Below are 14,889 nucleotides of genomic sequence, written 5' to 3'. Positions count from 1 at the left end.
ATTCAATTGTGGCTGATAAACTAACAGGGCAGTGAAGCATCCTTTCCGACAGCAACTGGTAAACAGAGTGTTGGGGAACTCATCAGGTTGTAGCCTAATGTACAGGGTGTTGGGGCGTCTTTCTGGTTACAACAGGATATCAGGGTCTAGTAGCGTCCTACAAGTTGTAGCCTGTGAATTAGGGGGTTGACGCCTCCCTCATTTGTAGTTGAAATCTTGATGTAATCAATTTTCTTTTAACAGGGAGAAGACAATTACTAAAGAAGCGTTGGTGGTTTTTTATCCGGAGGGCGCTTTCCACCTAAAAATCTATGTCATCTATTTTATCTTTCTGCATTGTTGTATGGTGTTGTCTACCGTTGATTATTGTTTATGATCATCTAAAGAAGAACAATAATAATAATTGAAGATTAATTAATGCTCTGAAAAAAGATTAAAAAGTGCTAATTACTAAGAAACACTGATTCACCCCCCTCTCAGTATTTCCAACAGGTGGTTGTCTTTTTCCTTTCTGTATGCCACTCTACCTCTGCTATTTTTGCAAATTCCTCCTCTGGAATCTTCTTCTTCAAATGCTTGTTGTCTTACTATTATAACCCTCTTCATATACTTCCCTCTTAAAGAACAACTCAATCTATTCTGATCTCTTTTAGACGATTCCCTGCCAACTTTGTCTACAATCCTCCCATAAAATCAACTATACAGAAAAATAAAAAAATTGTCTTTCCAAACATCTTCTGAGCAAAATTAAATCATCGACTATCCTCGACTTCAAAAATTAAAATCACACTCATACCTATGTTTTTTCAAACTCATTTTCTTCAAAGCTTCCTATATCGTCCACCAAGAGTTGCCAAACTAAATAGTTTTCCAGCTCTGATACCACATGTTGCAAGCCCAATTCAAAACATGATTAAAACCAACAGTGCCCAAAGCTTTCTCCAGAAAGGTGCTTCCTTGTCACCCCTGTCTTAACAAATTTCTTTCAAGATATAAATCCCGTTATATAAAATCACTAGTGGGAGGATTCACAAGGTTGATACAAAACTACCAGATTCAAGGGTCGTTCAAATAGCCCCCGGAGCCAAAATATGCATATAAGGCATAGCCAACCAATAATAGAACCATCGTGGCCTTGATTTTCTCCAAAAGACAAGTGTGTGAGAGGAATTCTACTTTAAATCCCTTTACCTTTAAGCGAAGATCCTTTTCAATTGTCCCAACACTCTTCTCCGGCCCGCCTGTTGTAGCTCGGTGCAATGGAAAAGACATTCATAAAAACCGTCGGGTCATGAAACCTCTAAGCGAGGTCCACTTCGCCACATGAGCCTAATCCTTTATGCCCGACCTTTCTTATTGTGCACACTTCCTTATTCATTCAAGGTGAAGGTCTTCCAAGACACATCAGTATTTACTCGACACACGCCATGGCCCAGTCTATGGGTTTCGATTGGTTGTTGGTCTTCGAGTTTCCACGTAACCTCGTGTTTACGTCATCCCGGTCCTTTCTCTTGTTTGTGCACTATAACTCTTCTGGGTCACATATTTCGCATAGCGGCATATTTTCCCATTAACTGATGACCCCGGTCTCTGTTAAATAACAAATGCTAGCACTTTGACTCTTCATTGTGTTGACCTTACACGTCAGGCCGACGCTACTCAACCGGTTGTTCCCTAAACGCTTCTCCTTTATACTTCCAGGATGAAACCTTTGGCCCAACTCGTATCAAATGACGCCTCTTTCCTGACAGAACTCAAATTCTATTACCCGATGTTGTTAATTAACGGACTCCCAATGAAGGCTTAATTAAACACTAAGTATTGTTCTTCTTTGCTTATATATTTTGACTCGACTTCTGTTACAGGATCCCCTTTGTACTTAACCCTCATGCTTCGATCTTGATTTCTATCTGCAATCCCAAACTCCTTGTCTCTCTGCCTTCAATATTTTGGATTCCACGACTTCCATTGCACCACTCTAATCTCTCCTCCAACTGGCTCTATCACAGGTTTGTCACCTCTGGCATGTCTGCAATAGACTTGCGCTCCTATGATATCATTATTGGCCTTTGGATTATTGATCACTTTGTTGATTAATGATTAGTCTCAATCGTCTCGACTGTAGAAAGAAATGGTTTGTCTCTATTTCCAAAGGATCCTGGCCTCTTCCAGCATATGTTTTGAAACGCTCTCCTTCCTGAGCTTTAATAAATCCCTTCACTATCTATGTTAATCTGCTACATGTCATTGTGCATGGTCCCTTTTTTATCTTAATCATGCCATCCTGCAATACTTAGGTTATAATTTTGTGCCCCTATCCTGCAATCATCCAAATGTAATCCCTCTTGGGTTTTGTTACAATTCCATGTTATAACAGTACTTCCAAACAATAGACAAAGACTTGAATTCAAGCATTCAACAAACCATTATTATTGTTGCAAACAGACATATATACATACAATTCAAAAAGGCCTCCCCTGGACAAATTTACATCAAATGGCCCTCTCGGCCTTGTGGCCCTAATTGGTCCTCAAATCCTCTCAATCCTCACTATCACACCCTTTTCTATCTGGCTCCTTTTTAAATGAAAATGGTTACATTTAAACAAAATACGATTCTGAACTAATTTCGGTTCAGATCCACAATCTCCTCAACAAAATTCTATCTCTAGCTTTTCTAGATCCACTAAATTCTCAAGATATCTAACTAAGTCTTAAATCTCTCTAACTTCCCAAATACTCTCAAGCTCTCTCCTAAACAATAGGTCTAATTACAATTTACACCAATCCTCACTTTAAATCATTTATGTATAATTATTATAGAAACTTAGGAAAATACATTAAATTAAGCATTAGGGAACCAAATCCCTTTGCAAATAACAGACCCTTATTCTAGTCAAAATACATTGACTTGGAAGTGGGATGCTCCTGCATCACTTACTGACTACTATCTAATGGACTTTATTCAAAGAAAATGACCACATACAACAATTGATTAACTCATAGGTAGCCTAAAGTAGGGAAGTTAGGGTAAGATCTTCACATGTCCTCCCCCTTCAAAAATAGCATTGCCTTCAAGGTTGGAGATGAGAAAATTGCTACTCCCATGTGGCATCTTTGGGTTGCATATCTTTCCATTAGATCATTACTTCTCAAAGCATGTGCTAGCTAAATTGATTCTCTCTAGTATCCAATATTGTTTTTGGCTAGAGCCGAATGGAGCTTTCTCCATCACAGGGTTGCGGGGGAGCCCCCCCCCTCCCCATGCTCCCGCTCCCAATTCGTGCTCTGAGCGGGAGTGCGCTCCCTAAAAAAAATGCTCGCTGCCTTTTCGGGAGCATTTAGTCTTTTTTGCAAAAAAAAATTGCAGTAATATTCCAAATCCAATTTTTTTTCAAAGAAACAAATAAGTTTTGAGTGGGGCAACCTAATGACCAAGCCTATGGCCCCAGTATTGATATGTAATTCATGGTAATGTTAAATTCGTAAAGTAAAAGTGACATTCTCTTTAATCTTCATTTTCATCCTTCTACTTAAATTTTTAACATTACCATGAAATGACTCAGAATGTTTGAGAGTGGTTCCGAACTCATTGGATTTCATATGGAGAAAATAGAATTTTAGATTTCATTCAAAATCTAGCAAACTTTTCAGCTTTTCAGGATTTCAGGATTGGGGGGATTGCAATGTTTCAATTGGATTTTGTCATGTATTAGAGTATGGAACTCGTATTTAATCAAGAGCACCAATCCCTCTATGTACCTTGATGTTAGTGACATTGGTTGTTGAACTCCTCTATCATGACCTGCCTAAAAATGTACGCATCACTCAAACAAAATCTTGACTTAACATGCTATGCTTTTCTATCTTATGTTAATGCTTAGAGGGTGATATTAATGACAAAGATCCCATGATTATGTGTGTTCACCTCTCCCTTGGGATTATTTTATAATTTCATTAAGCCAAAATCCCTAACCCTAATCTCCTAAGTGATTAATGGCTAGGATTAAATCATACGCCTCACTAGAGATCAACGGTTGAGATTATATCTAAGTCGGTTAAATGATTTTATTATTTATCCTTAGTAATTTGGTCTATAGTCCACAATAATTAATTAAATTAATTATTGTACTTTTCCTAAGTTTATCTTAGGAAAGAAATCATAAAATCACTTGTACTCCACCAAACAAGCACCTAAATAAGCAATCAAATATCCTCTACATTCTAATACACCAAGCCAATGGATAATTTTAAATCTAGATCTTGGCCACTACTTTTACAACAAGAGATTATAAAGGAAATCGATGGGCAGCGATGGAGATCATGATCATGGTTATTGAGGTTTGACACTAGCAACAGTTTCAGCAACAGTTGAATGTGAATATTTTCTGGGGTTTTCTTTCATCAGTGTTCTTCCAGTTTCCAAAATCCGAAGGAGGAATTCTCCCAGAGTTCTACTATAGACATGGAGGTCGAGTTATTGAGGCCTTAAGGGTTCCAAGAGGACCGTGTTTTCTCCGAGAGAAGCCGATATTTCTTGTGAGGTCATATTTGCTAGGAGGAGGCCATACGAGATTGTTAGTGGGCCATAAGTTGCCAAAAGAGTCGAGAGGCTGATTCCATCTAGGTCGTGAGCATTAGAGGGTCCAGGAGCCACATGTGTGGGGTCATATAGGTTGTATTTTCCAGTGTGAGGTCGTGTCAGGTCGCAAAGGAAGGTCGTGAACCTTCCATGGGTTAGATCGACTTGTGGAGGTGAAGAAATATTTTGTAGGAGCTTTGTCGAGGTTTGGCAAGCAGTGTTGTAATATTCATCAATCGTAGAATTTGTTGAAGATTAATAAAACCCTCAAATTTGAAGAACAAGTTTTCCCTTCGGGGTTTTTCCAAGGACGTTTTGTCCAAAAATATTTATGTCCATTTTGTGATTGGTTTTTCTCTAAGTCATAGGACATGTCCTTAGGGGTCTCGTATTTCCTGTGTCAAACACAATATGACCCACAAAACATGTTTGACACGTTTTTCAACATGTCATAAAATCAGAACATGTGTTTGGGTCGTGTCAGTTAGGACACATGTCCCACTAAAATCCCAAAGTAAAAAGCGTCGCGTCTTGATTTTCTTTTCATTTTTTTTGTCAATTTCGTGTTTGTTAATGAGGCATTAGCTAACATGGATCTTAATGACCCAATGCTAGAGCCAAACACTTTTGATGAGGAGTCTCTTGAGGGGTCATCCTCCACACCAACAAATGCAGCGGGAGATCTTGGATTGGGCATAGAGGAGGATGGAGCAGAGTCAGATGGCAGTATTGGTGGTTACGACATGGAGGACCTGGACTATTGATAGAGTCGTGACTAGTGAGTCATGAACAATACCACTGATGAGCTATGATATTCCTACCTATTTTGTATTTTCCAGTGGCATTCCCTTGGTATTTATGTAATACATTTTGATTTTGATGACTTAATGAAAAATATGCAATTTATGGTTTTAATACCTAAGTTCTACTTCTAAATTTCTAGTTTTATTTTATCAATCATGATATTTCTAAATTTCTAGTTTCTTATGTGCTTCAACAATTGTTAATAACATGAACAATGAACAATGAACTGTGAACATCATTGATGGAGTAAATTAATACACTATCTACTTCTAAAATTGTAAATACTAAATTAGTAAATTACTAAATAGATATCATTCATAGTTACACGGGTACCATTCCCAAGCATTAAAGAGCACGTACCCCGCGCTCCTGCGCTCCTGGGAGCTAGTAGGAAACGCTCCAAAACTGTCAATAGCTTCAGCGGGTACTTTGGAGCTTTTCGAGAGCTTCACTGCCACAAATTTTTGATGTTTCGAGAGCTTCACTAGAATGAATAAGTGCAAGCTTAGGTGTACTTGATGCTACCATCTTGGGTGCTGCTGAAAATTGATGGAACCATGCAAAGGGAAGGGTATGTTTATGGGTCTAGATCTGGATATAGGTCTAGAACTAAGCAAAACAACCCGTTTATGGAAACCCCTTCTATCCAAATGAAGGTGAGGCACTTGGCCAATCCTGATTTGTGTGATTGGAAAGCTATTCATTCTCATCGAATACGTGGATGGCAGATGGATATAAAAGCATTTAGGTAGATTGTTGGCCATTGGGAAAAACATCATTATTTCTCGTGGCTTAATGGACAAAAGATGGAATACGGAAGGGAAAAAAAAAAAAAATCGTTGAAATTATGAAATATAAATATTATTAAAAAACATTTTTTAATTTAATTTTCATATTTATTTAAGTATAAAATATATATTAACTTAGAAATTTGTAATTTTATTATACAAACTCTTTAAAATAACAGTTTAAACTATATTGTTTTAAGTTTTTTAGATTATTATTAATATATATTTTATTTTTCCTATCTCTATTATAATTAGATGTAATTTATGTCATAATATATATATTTATATATATATATATATATATATATATATTCAATACTGGTGAGGTTACATCATGGGCAGGGAATTGAACCGGTGACTTAACATATAGCGTTGCATGAAATCACCTAATAATCGAGTAATAACAACCTTTTTCTGGTTTGGGAGTTTTGCATGTTTCTTTCCTGGGAAGGAATTTGATTGGCAAATTGTTGATGGATTAACATTTTGATTTTTTTGGCATCGTTTCAAAGTTCAATCTTTTACATATTTCTTTGCAAGATGGAATCTGCAGGATGGAATTTGATTGGCAAGTTTTGGATGGAAATAAATTAATTATTTTATTTGTATTTTTAAAATATATTAAATTTTATATATTATATTATTGTCGCTCCCAACTTGATGTTTCTTGTAAATTTGGGCAAAGCTTATAGCCGTGCTGGATACTTGTTCCCCCATACCCGAAGTACCCGTGTACCGGAAACTCGTGCAACATAGATTTCATCACAGTTCATATCTATCGATGTTCTAAATTCTAAAAAATATGGATCAAGCCCTATATTTCAGTATTTTTTTAATATATAGAGAGAGAGAGAAAGAGAAAAAATGTGTCCCTTGTGTCCTATTTCTGAGGTCGATGTGTCTCGTGTTGAATACTCGTATTTACATGTCCTCTGTGTCCCATGTCCTCATGACATGTGACTTGGGTTTTTCTCAGAGTTTCCACAATTTATTTCTGATGAATATTGCCATTGTGTTTTTATTCAATATTTGAAGTAAAGTAATTTTGCTCAAAATTAAATACATTGGATAATTAACGGTTGAATGCAAAAAGCGATATTTTTAATGATTTTTCACATGGTATCAGAGCAGATCTGAAGCGTAGAGGTTTACTAGAGTAGATTGGCGCAGGGGTTTGGAAGAGGAAGCCAAGGGTTTAATACCTAGGTTGATTTCTTTAGATTGATCCAGATTTACTTTGTGGAATTTTACCAATGTTATTTTCTGCAGGAGAGGCCGAGATTTTCAGTCAGGTCGTGAGGTTTTTGTAGGGTCGTGTTTCCCTGATCTAGCTGCACGTGTAGAGTGTTGGGGCCGTGTTGAGGGCCGAGAAGGGAAGGTCGATTTGAGTTGGTCGAGACTTCCAAAGGCAAGGTTGTGAGGCCATGTTGCTAGCCGAAGGCCACATGAGTAGGTCGTATTGTCTTCCAAGTGAAAATTCTCAGAGAAGTCGAGATCACTTGCAAAGGGAGACCAAGAGGTTTTCCAAGTACTTTTGTTAGCGGGTAGAAGAGATATTATTTTTATTTTCTCTCAAGGGCTTCAATAATGGCTTTAGCAGGATTGAGGGACCAAGATAAGTTGGATGGCGCATCTAACTTTGGTGTCTGGAAAGTCCGATGCCTTCTTATTTGGAAAGAGCATGGGTTGAAGGAGTTTTCTACAGCACATATTGTTGTACCAACAGATCCTATCATGTTGCGTGAGAACTGGAAAGATGATGACAAGGTCAAGCATATTATTCTAGATGGGGTCAAGGACCACATTGTTCCACATTTGGCAGAAGAAAATACGGCCAAGAAGATGCAGATGCCATCAAAAAACTTTCCCAAGATAAAAATATAAATCGGAAAATGGTCCTAAGAGAGAAGCTCAGAAGCACCAAACAAAATAAGGGAGTGTACGTTCTTAGTTATCTCACCTGCGTCAAGGCAATAGGAGATGAGCTAGTAGCCATTGGAGAGAAGGTCGATGATGAAGAGCTTGTGAGAATTTTTAGAAGCAATGGGATGTTTTCATGCAACTGGTTGGTGGAAGATCTGATTTTCCTACTTGGGACCACTCATGGAACGACTTCACATAGGAGGAGTTTTGATTGAGCCTTGTGAAAGGCAACAGTGGTACTAGCAGCAGTTCTAAGCAAAAGGGAGATGACAATGAGAATGTTGCTCTTGTGAGCAAGGAAAATGCGAAGAAGGGATCCAGTAAAGGGTCCAACTCCAACGACGAAAAAAAGGACATGTTGAAGATCAAGTGTTATGGTTGTCACGAGTTTGGCCATTACCGCAACAATTGCCCACACAAGAAGAAAGGTGACAAGAAGGGCGAGAACAAGACAACAGAAATCACAGATGAGCTTTCTAGTTTGTTGGATGATGAGTTTGCACTCATCTCTTGTAGCAGTAGTCTAGGAGCGTTGTGGCATAGTGGAATGGGCCATAAGGTGACAGGTGTTCTAGATGCGAGCACGGAGCACAATGGTGCACAATGTAGAACACCTTCCTCGTTAAGAGGGATGTTGGTTGATGTAGCTCGGACAGATGTTCCAGCCTTAGGTGGTGTCAATGAGGCTAGGAACACAAGAGCACAAAATACCTCCAAGCTCAAGATGTTCATTTGAATGGAAATGTCTTAATTAATTTAATTATTTTCCTAAGTTTTAACTTAGGGAAATAGATTAATTAATTAGTAATAATTAGAGATGGTCGATTTTCTTTTACAAACTTCTAGAAAAGTTTCTAAGTGATCTTAGCCATTGATTAGATCATTTTAGATCTAAATCTTGGTTCTCGATTTCTCAACGAGAGATTAATAAGGAAATCGATGGGAAACCATAGAGATCATGATCATGATTATTGGAGTCTGACACTAGCGAGGGTTTCAACAGCAATTGAAACAATGAATATTTTCTAGGGTTTTCTTTCATCAGTATTCTTCCAGTTTACAAAATCTAGAGGAGGAATTCTTCCAGAGTTCTTCTGCAGACAAGGAGGTTGAGTTATTGAAGACATGAGGGTTCCAGGAGGACCGTGTTTTCTCTTAGAGAGGTCGAGATTTCTTGTGGAGGTCGTATTTTCTAGGAGGAGGTCATACGAGTTGCTCGAATAGTCGAGAAATTGATTTTGTATAGACCTTGAGGATAAAATGGTGTAGGAGTCGCACGTGTGGGTTGTACAAGCCGTATTTGTCAATTTGAGGTCGTGTTAGGTTGTAGAGGGAGGCCATGAGCCTTCCAAGGTTTAGATCAACTTGTGGAGGTGAAAAATATTTTGCTGGAGCTTTTATGGGGTTTGGAAAGCAATATTCTAATATTCATCAATTGCAAAATTCGTAGAAAATTAATAAAACTCTCGGATCTGAAGAACGAGTTTTCCCTTCGGGGTTTTCAAGGACGTTTTGTCCAAAAATATGTGTCCATTTTGTGATTGGTTTTTCTCAAAGTTTCTGTGGTTTATTTTTGGTGAATATTGCAATCGTGTTTTTATTCAATATTTGCAGTAAAATAATTTTTCCTAGAATTTAATACATTGGATAATTACCAATTGATTGCAATGAAGCAATATTTTTATCGATTTTTCACCCCTAAGAGATGGTGTATGAAAATCACAGCAAGTGCCTTGGTTTTTACTATGACATTGGGATGTGTTTTGTTTACAGTAATAACCAACTCACTAAGCAAGAACCGAGACATCCCGTATTGACCATGGACGGAGTGAAAACTCCCTGGGGCAGCCTACTCCTTGAGCCTAATCAATACAAGGTAAGCATGTCATTTCAGGGAATCGAACATGGGTGGTGAGGGAGTTAACAGCCCACCTCAACCACTGGACCTATCCTTAATTGACGACATGGGGATGTGTTGAATTGAAATAGCAGAAAATATTGAAAGATAAATATTTTGTGTGCATTCCAGATCTGCTACCCAAGGAAATTTAGTTGAAACAAAAGATTTTTTATGGTTGTAGAAGTGAGCTCCAGTGTCTTATCAGCCCATTGGGCTCATGAAGTTGATTTGGTACAATCCTAAGGCCTCTTCCAGACTAGAAACACAAAGTGTAGACTTAAAATCATACCAATCCCTGCTGCTCTATGGTTCTGGAAATGACTCAAAGTATTACTAATGTAGATAACCCACTGTTCATCATGAGATCTTAAGTTTATCCAAGAAACCCTTCTTAAATCTGCAAGCAATTGTTGAGAAGCAAACCCATACAAAAAATCTCTAATGGACAAACACAAGGAATAAAAATGATATTACCCAGTCGAAAATCTACTCATGATGAAAACAGCCTTGCATAACCAATGCCCATCAAAGAAGTAGAGAAGAAATGCTCTAAGAGTGTCTCACCACCCACAAGAGTCCATGACAAAAAATGAAGCCAAAAGAAGCAGTCTGTTTCTCAGTCCTAGGAGTGCTTAGGGAACACTCAAGGAGACGCTCCCCAAATTCTCCCTGAAAGGACAGGAAGCATTTTTTACCAGGTGAGCGTGCTCCCAAAGACACTCCCAAATAGTCACATTCAGAAAGCACACTCCCTCCAAAACCATGCTTTGTGAGCAAAGTGTCGGGTTGGGGGGGTTGGGGAAGGTGTGCTCCCTGGCAGCATACGTTATCACTAAAAGTTACCATCAATGGTGTTAACCACTAGATTACCACGGAACCACTAATTAATTAGTTAACAGAAGATAAGCATTGGAAATAAAAATGAGGAATAGATTTTAATCATGGGAACTGAAAAGCATTGGTTGCAGTTGATAGTTATTCTAGTTGGTTATGCATGACCATTGGCATTTTGTTGTTTGAAGGAAGAAACTGTAAAACAAGATAGGATAGGTGGGCCAAACAAATTCTGCTATTTATTGCATGTTTATGTCAGTAACATGTTGAAACTTCATATTGCCCATGCTTCTACTGTTCCCCTCTTTATTATTATGACGAAACAGAAAAAATAGTAAACAAAATTTTTCCATCAAGATGCAATATAGAAAAGGAATCAAAAGACCATCACTGAAATTTAAAGTACCAAGGCAACATCACTAGAGGAAACGACAAACTTACGGAAAAGAGAAGATACTAAGAAACTTTTACAAGAAGGAAGGCATGGATGAGAGAAATTAAGCTAAGAATGAGATTTTACGCTGTCCCAAATCTAATAACCACGTCACAAGATAGAAATTTACATAAAGAAATTTCCTCTACAAGCTAAAAGCTCATTCAGCATAAAGAAGGGAGATCCCTGGGGCTGCAGGGTTCTCAAATAGAATTATATCAAATGGCTTGGAATGTCACCAAAAAAGACTTCCCAATACGAGAGACAAATCAAGAAAATTGTGTAAAATGCTAGAAATCATGAAAGAGCCTGCACTCAAGGCAATATCCAAAGGGTGGAGGTTGAGCTATGTCTGAAGGGGACAAGAGGATGTTTCTCTCTTATTATGCTTATTTCACACCATTCTTGCTTTGGCTTTTGGCATTGCTCAAGAGATGACTTGTAGAAGGAACAGAGATGGTGGGAACGGATTATTTACAAACTCTTTTAAGATGTATTTTTCAGAATTTGAAGTGTCATTTTGTACTATAATCTTGAAATAATATAATATTTTTTTCTTTCCGGGGGGAAAAGGCCTATGAAGCCATTGTATAATCTCACAAGTCAAAGTTTTAATCTTTTCCAAGTGTATAAATTTGGATCAAGGGCATTAATGATAGGATTCAGAATGCTAAGCTGCATGGTATAAATACTTGAATGCAAAGACTGCAATTACAGGAACAATCTAACATTCTAGAAGACTACATATCAATAAGCTTGTATGTGTTATTAACTGAAAAAAATGGTTTTGATATTATTAAAATGGGCCATTATTTTAAAAAGTGTACCTTTGTGTATACATTTGGAAAAATCTCTCTTAATGGATCCAATGTTTCATCCCATCGAGATTGCGTCAGATAAATAGCAGTATCCGTTGGGAAGCCAAGCTCTTTTAAAAATTCTCCAACTTCTAAAGCAGTTACACACTTCTTGATTTTGGAATTATCATGTTCACTGGTACTATTAGTGCAGCCCTTCCGCTGTAACAAATCAACCCGCAGATCCACAGCAACGAAGCGTCCTTCTGACATCTCACCTGCTTCTCGCATTCGGTTGACTATCCTACCACCAAGCTTAAGAAGCTGAGAATGAAATTGTACAGCTTTGTACATCACTAAACACCGAAGTGCCTCAAGTTCAATATTTTCTCCTTCCTTTGCTTTCAAGTTAATATTAGGAAAAAAACTGTCAAGAATAATTACAGTTTTCTGGTTGAAGACTGGGCGAATATGTTCGTCAATATAGTCATGAGTTACCCTGTAAGGAACACTTATTACTGTTGGAGTTACAGAGCTCATGTCATCTGGAATCCGGCCAACAACCCGCACAATGTTTTGCAGACTTGCAATGAATCTGGTTGTATCATAAATCTTATCAAACTGTCTGCAAAAACATATCCATTGATGTTAGCTTTAAATTGCCAAAGATGCAGAAAAGTAGAGTAATCAAATAAGTAAAAAAAATGAAAAATCTCCTTATTGGGAAATAAAGGTTAACAACTGACTCAAGCATCTCTCATATAGCTAATATCAAATGGTAATTATTATCATCTATGAAAATGTCCTTTACAATAATAAAAAGGCATCCTAGATAACGAAACCATATTGCAAATAATCCGAGTAAAAGAATAAAAATATAGAAACCTTGACACCATTTTAATTTTATGCACACAATCATATATGACTACATTACTAAAGACTAATACCTAAGTCATGCATTTTATTTTGGAGTTAAAAATTCTGCATTTTATCTTGACAGTGTTGAATGTAGAAATATTTATCAACTGACTGCAATTTTTAACAACTATTATAGACCTTAAAAAACGAGAAAGATAGCTGGTTGTATTTATTTTCAAGAACTGTAAACTTTTCTCACTAACTTGTTGAGTTATAGAAATATGTGGACCCGACTCTCACTTTCAAAGACTTCAGAACCTCATAATATGAAGAACATTTAAAAATCAATAAAGAAATTACGAGATGTTGACACAATTGAAAAACCAAATACCATGGACAAGGCAATCCATAAAAAATGAAAACCAAAAAGTCCATCTTGTTTATTCTCAAAAACTGTAAAATTTAGTCATTATATTATTGAACTATTGCAAAATGTGGGCCTGTTGGCCTGGATCTCACTCCTGAATACCTAAGAACCTTGTAATATGAGTACAGGACAATAGGAAGAACATTTTAAAGTCGTCAAGGAATTTATGAGATGTTGGCACAATTGAGACATCTCAGCATCCTCTATTACCGTAGATATGACTTGGACCATATATTTGACATACAATACACATTCTCCACACCTTTACATGTCCCCTCTACTTTTCACATTTCCCACACCTTTACATGTCCCCTCTACTTTTCACATTTCCAGTCTCCAGATAGTGATTACCTCCATTATACTTGATTGTTTCATCTAGATTTATGTTAATAATGATTGAATTATTGTTTTTGAGTGTACTGTTATGTTTACATATAGTTTTCTGTTTCTCAGATCATGAGAAGGATTGGGGGTTGAACCCCATTCCCCCTGTTCCTTCTTCAGCTTCTCCTCTCTTCTACAAGAGCTGAGAAGGAATGGGGGTTGGGCCCCATTCCTCCTGTTCCTTCTTCAGTTTCTCCTCTCTTCTACAAGAGTAGTTCAAAGCACTTTGTTGTATTTCACAAGGATTGTATTCTTATAGCTGGTGTCATGTAATCTTATAGTTAACACCCTGTGAGGAAAAGAACAGACCTAAATTGCTCTCAAGACATAAAGGATGGACACCCAACTCAACTTGAACAATGGCCTGCAGGACTATGTCAATGGAAACATTGCACTCAAGCAGAGAAAGAGGCACATGCCCCTCGCTGAGTCAAGGTTGGGAAGCAGGTCTCATGCTAAATCTTAAGGCCTGTGAATTAGGCATATGTTATAGTAATCTCCACCTCACCACCTCTGAAAAGGAAATGGAAATCTATCATAACCTTCCTTAGAGGTACTGAAGATTCACCACAATATGTCCATGGTCACTAAAGCTAGCAAAGGTGCCCCAGCAAAAGAAATAGCCCAATGCGATTTTGGGTTTCATAAAGGCAATTTTTGGTTTTTTTGGTGGTTATTTGTTTTTGCAGTTATCGTAGAATGAGAGGTGATGGTTTTACTGGCATCAACTAGTGTTAAGAAGGCCAGAGGAAATTGTCCCCACATGGGTTACCATCCATATACACTTGTTATTCCATCATAAAATTCGCATTTGGCACATAAGAGAAGATGAAAATGATGTCCACTTGCCAAAATTCGATTTTTACACTTGGCATTGGAGCTCCATTCAACAAATTCGAATTTCTCTTTGGGATTGTCACCTCATGCCACTTGTTTAATCACTTCTACATTGGGATTGGCTCCCATAGTTCTATATAATAGAGCCTTGAGCTCTCATTTGTATCAATATTGTTACTAGTTATTGTGCTTGCGGAAGCGTTGGTGCCTTGTACACTTTCAAAAATATCAATAAAGACTTTGGAGTTTCATTCATGTGGTGTTTCTCCTTTGGAAGTGCGATGAATTGTTGATCATTGGTATAATTCATTTTACTCGTGCTT

At 37.5% G+C, this 14,889-nt stretch overlaps 1 protein-coding gene across 2 annotated transcripts in view; it reads right to left on the bottom strand.

Annotated features, from left to right (window-relative positions):
* LOC149249794 (protein MANNAN SYNTHESIS-RELATED 1-like) overlaps positions 1 to 14,889 on the bottom strand; it is a 133,766-nt gene that overhangs the window by 23,437 nt on the left and 95,440 nt on the right. For both annotated transcript variants that reach the window (XM_089458784.1, XM_089458783.1), the window contains exon 5: positions 12,091 to 12,685. In XM_089458784.1, the coding sequence (XP_089314910.1) occupies positions 12,091 to 12,685 (595 nt within the window). The remainder of the gene's footprint in view (positions 1 to 12,090; positions 12,686 to 14,889) is intronic.

The sequence above is a fragment of the Pinus tabuliformis genome, chromosome 7, assembly GCF_031772625.1.
Source record: "Pinus tabuliformis cultivar Carrire ecotype Pingquan chromosome 7, CPIR1, whole genome shotgun sequence".
NCBI classification, from domain to species: domain Eukaryota; kingdom Viridiplantae; phylum Streptophyta; class Pinopsida; order Pinales; family Pinaceae; genus Pinus; species Pinus tabuliformis.
The sequence above is the reverse complement of the archived record's forward strand: the minus strand, read 5'-3'. Positions and strand labels throughout refer to the sequence as shown.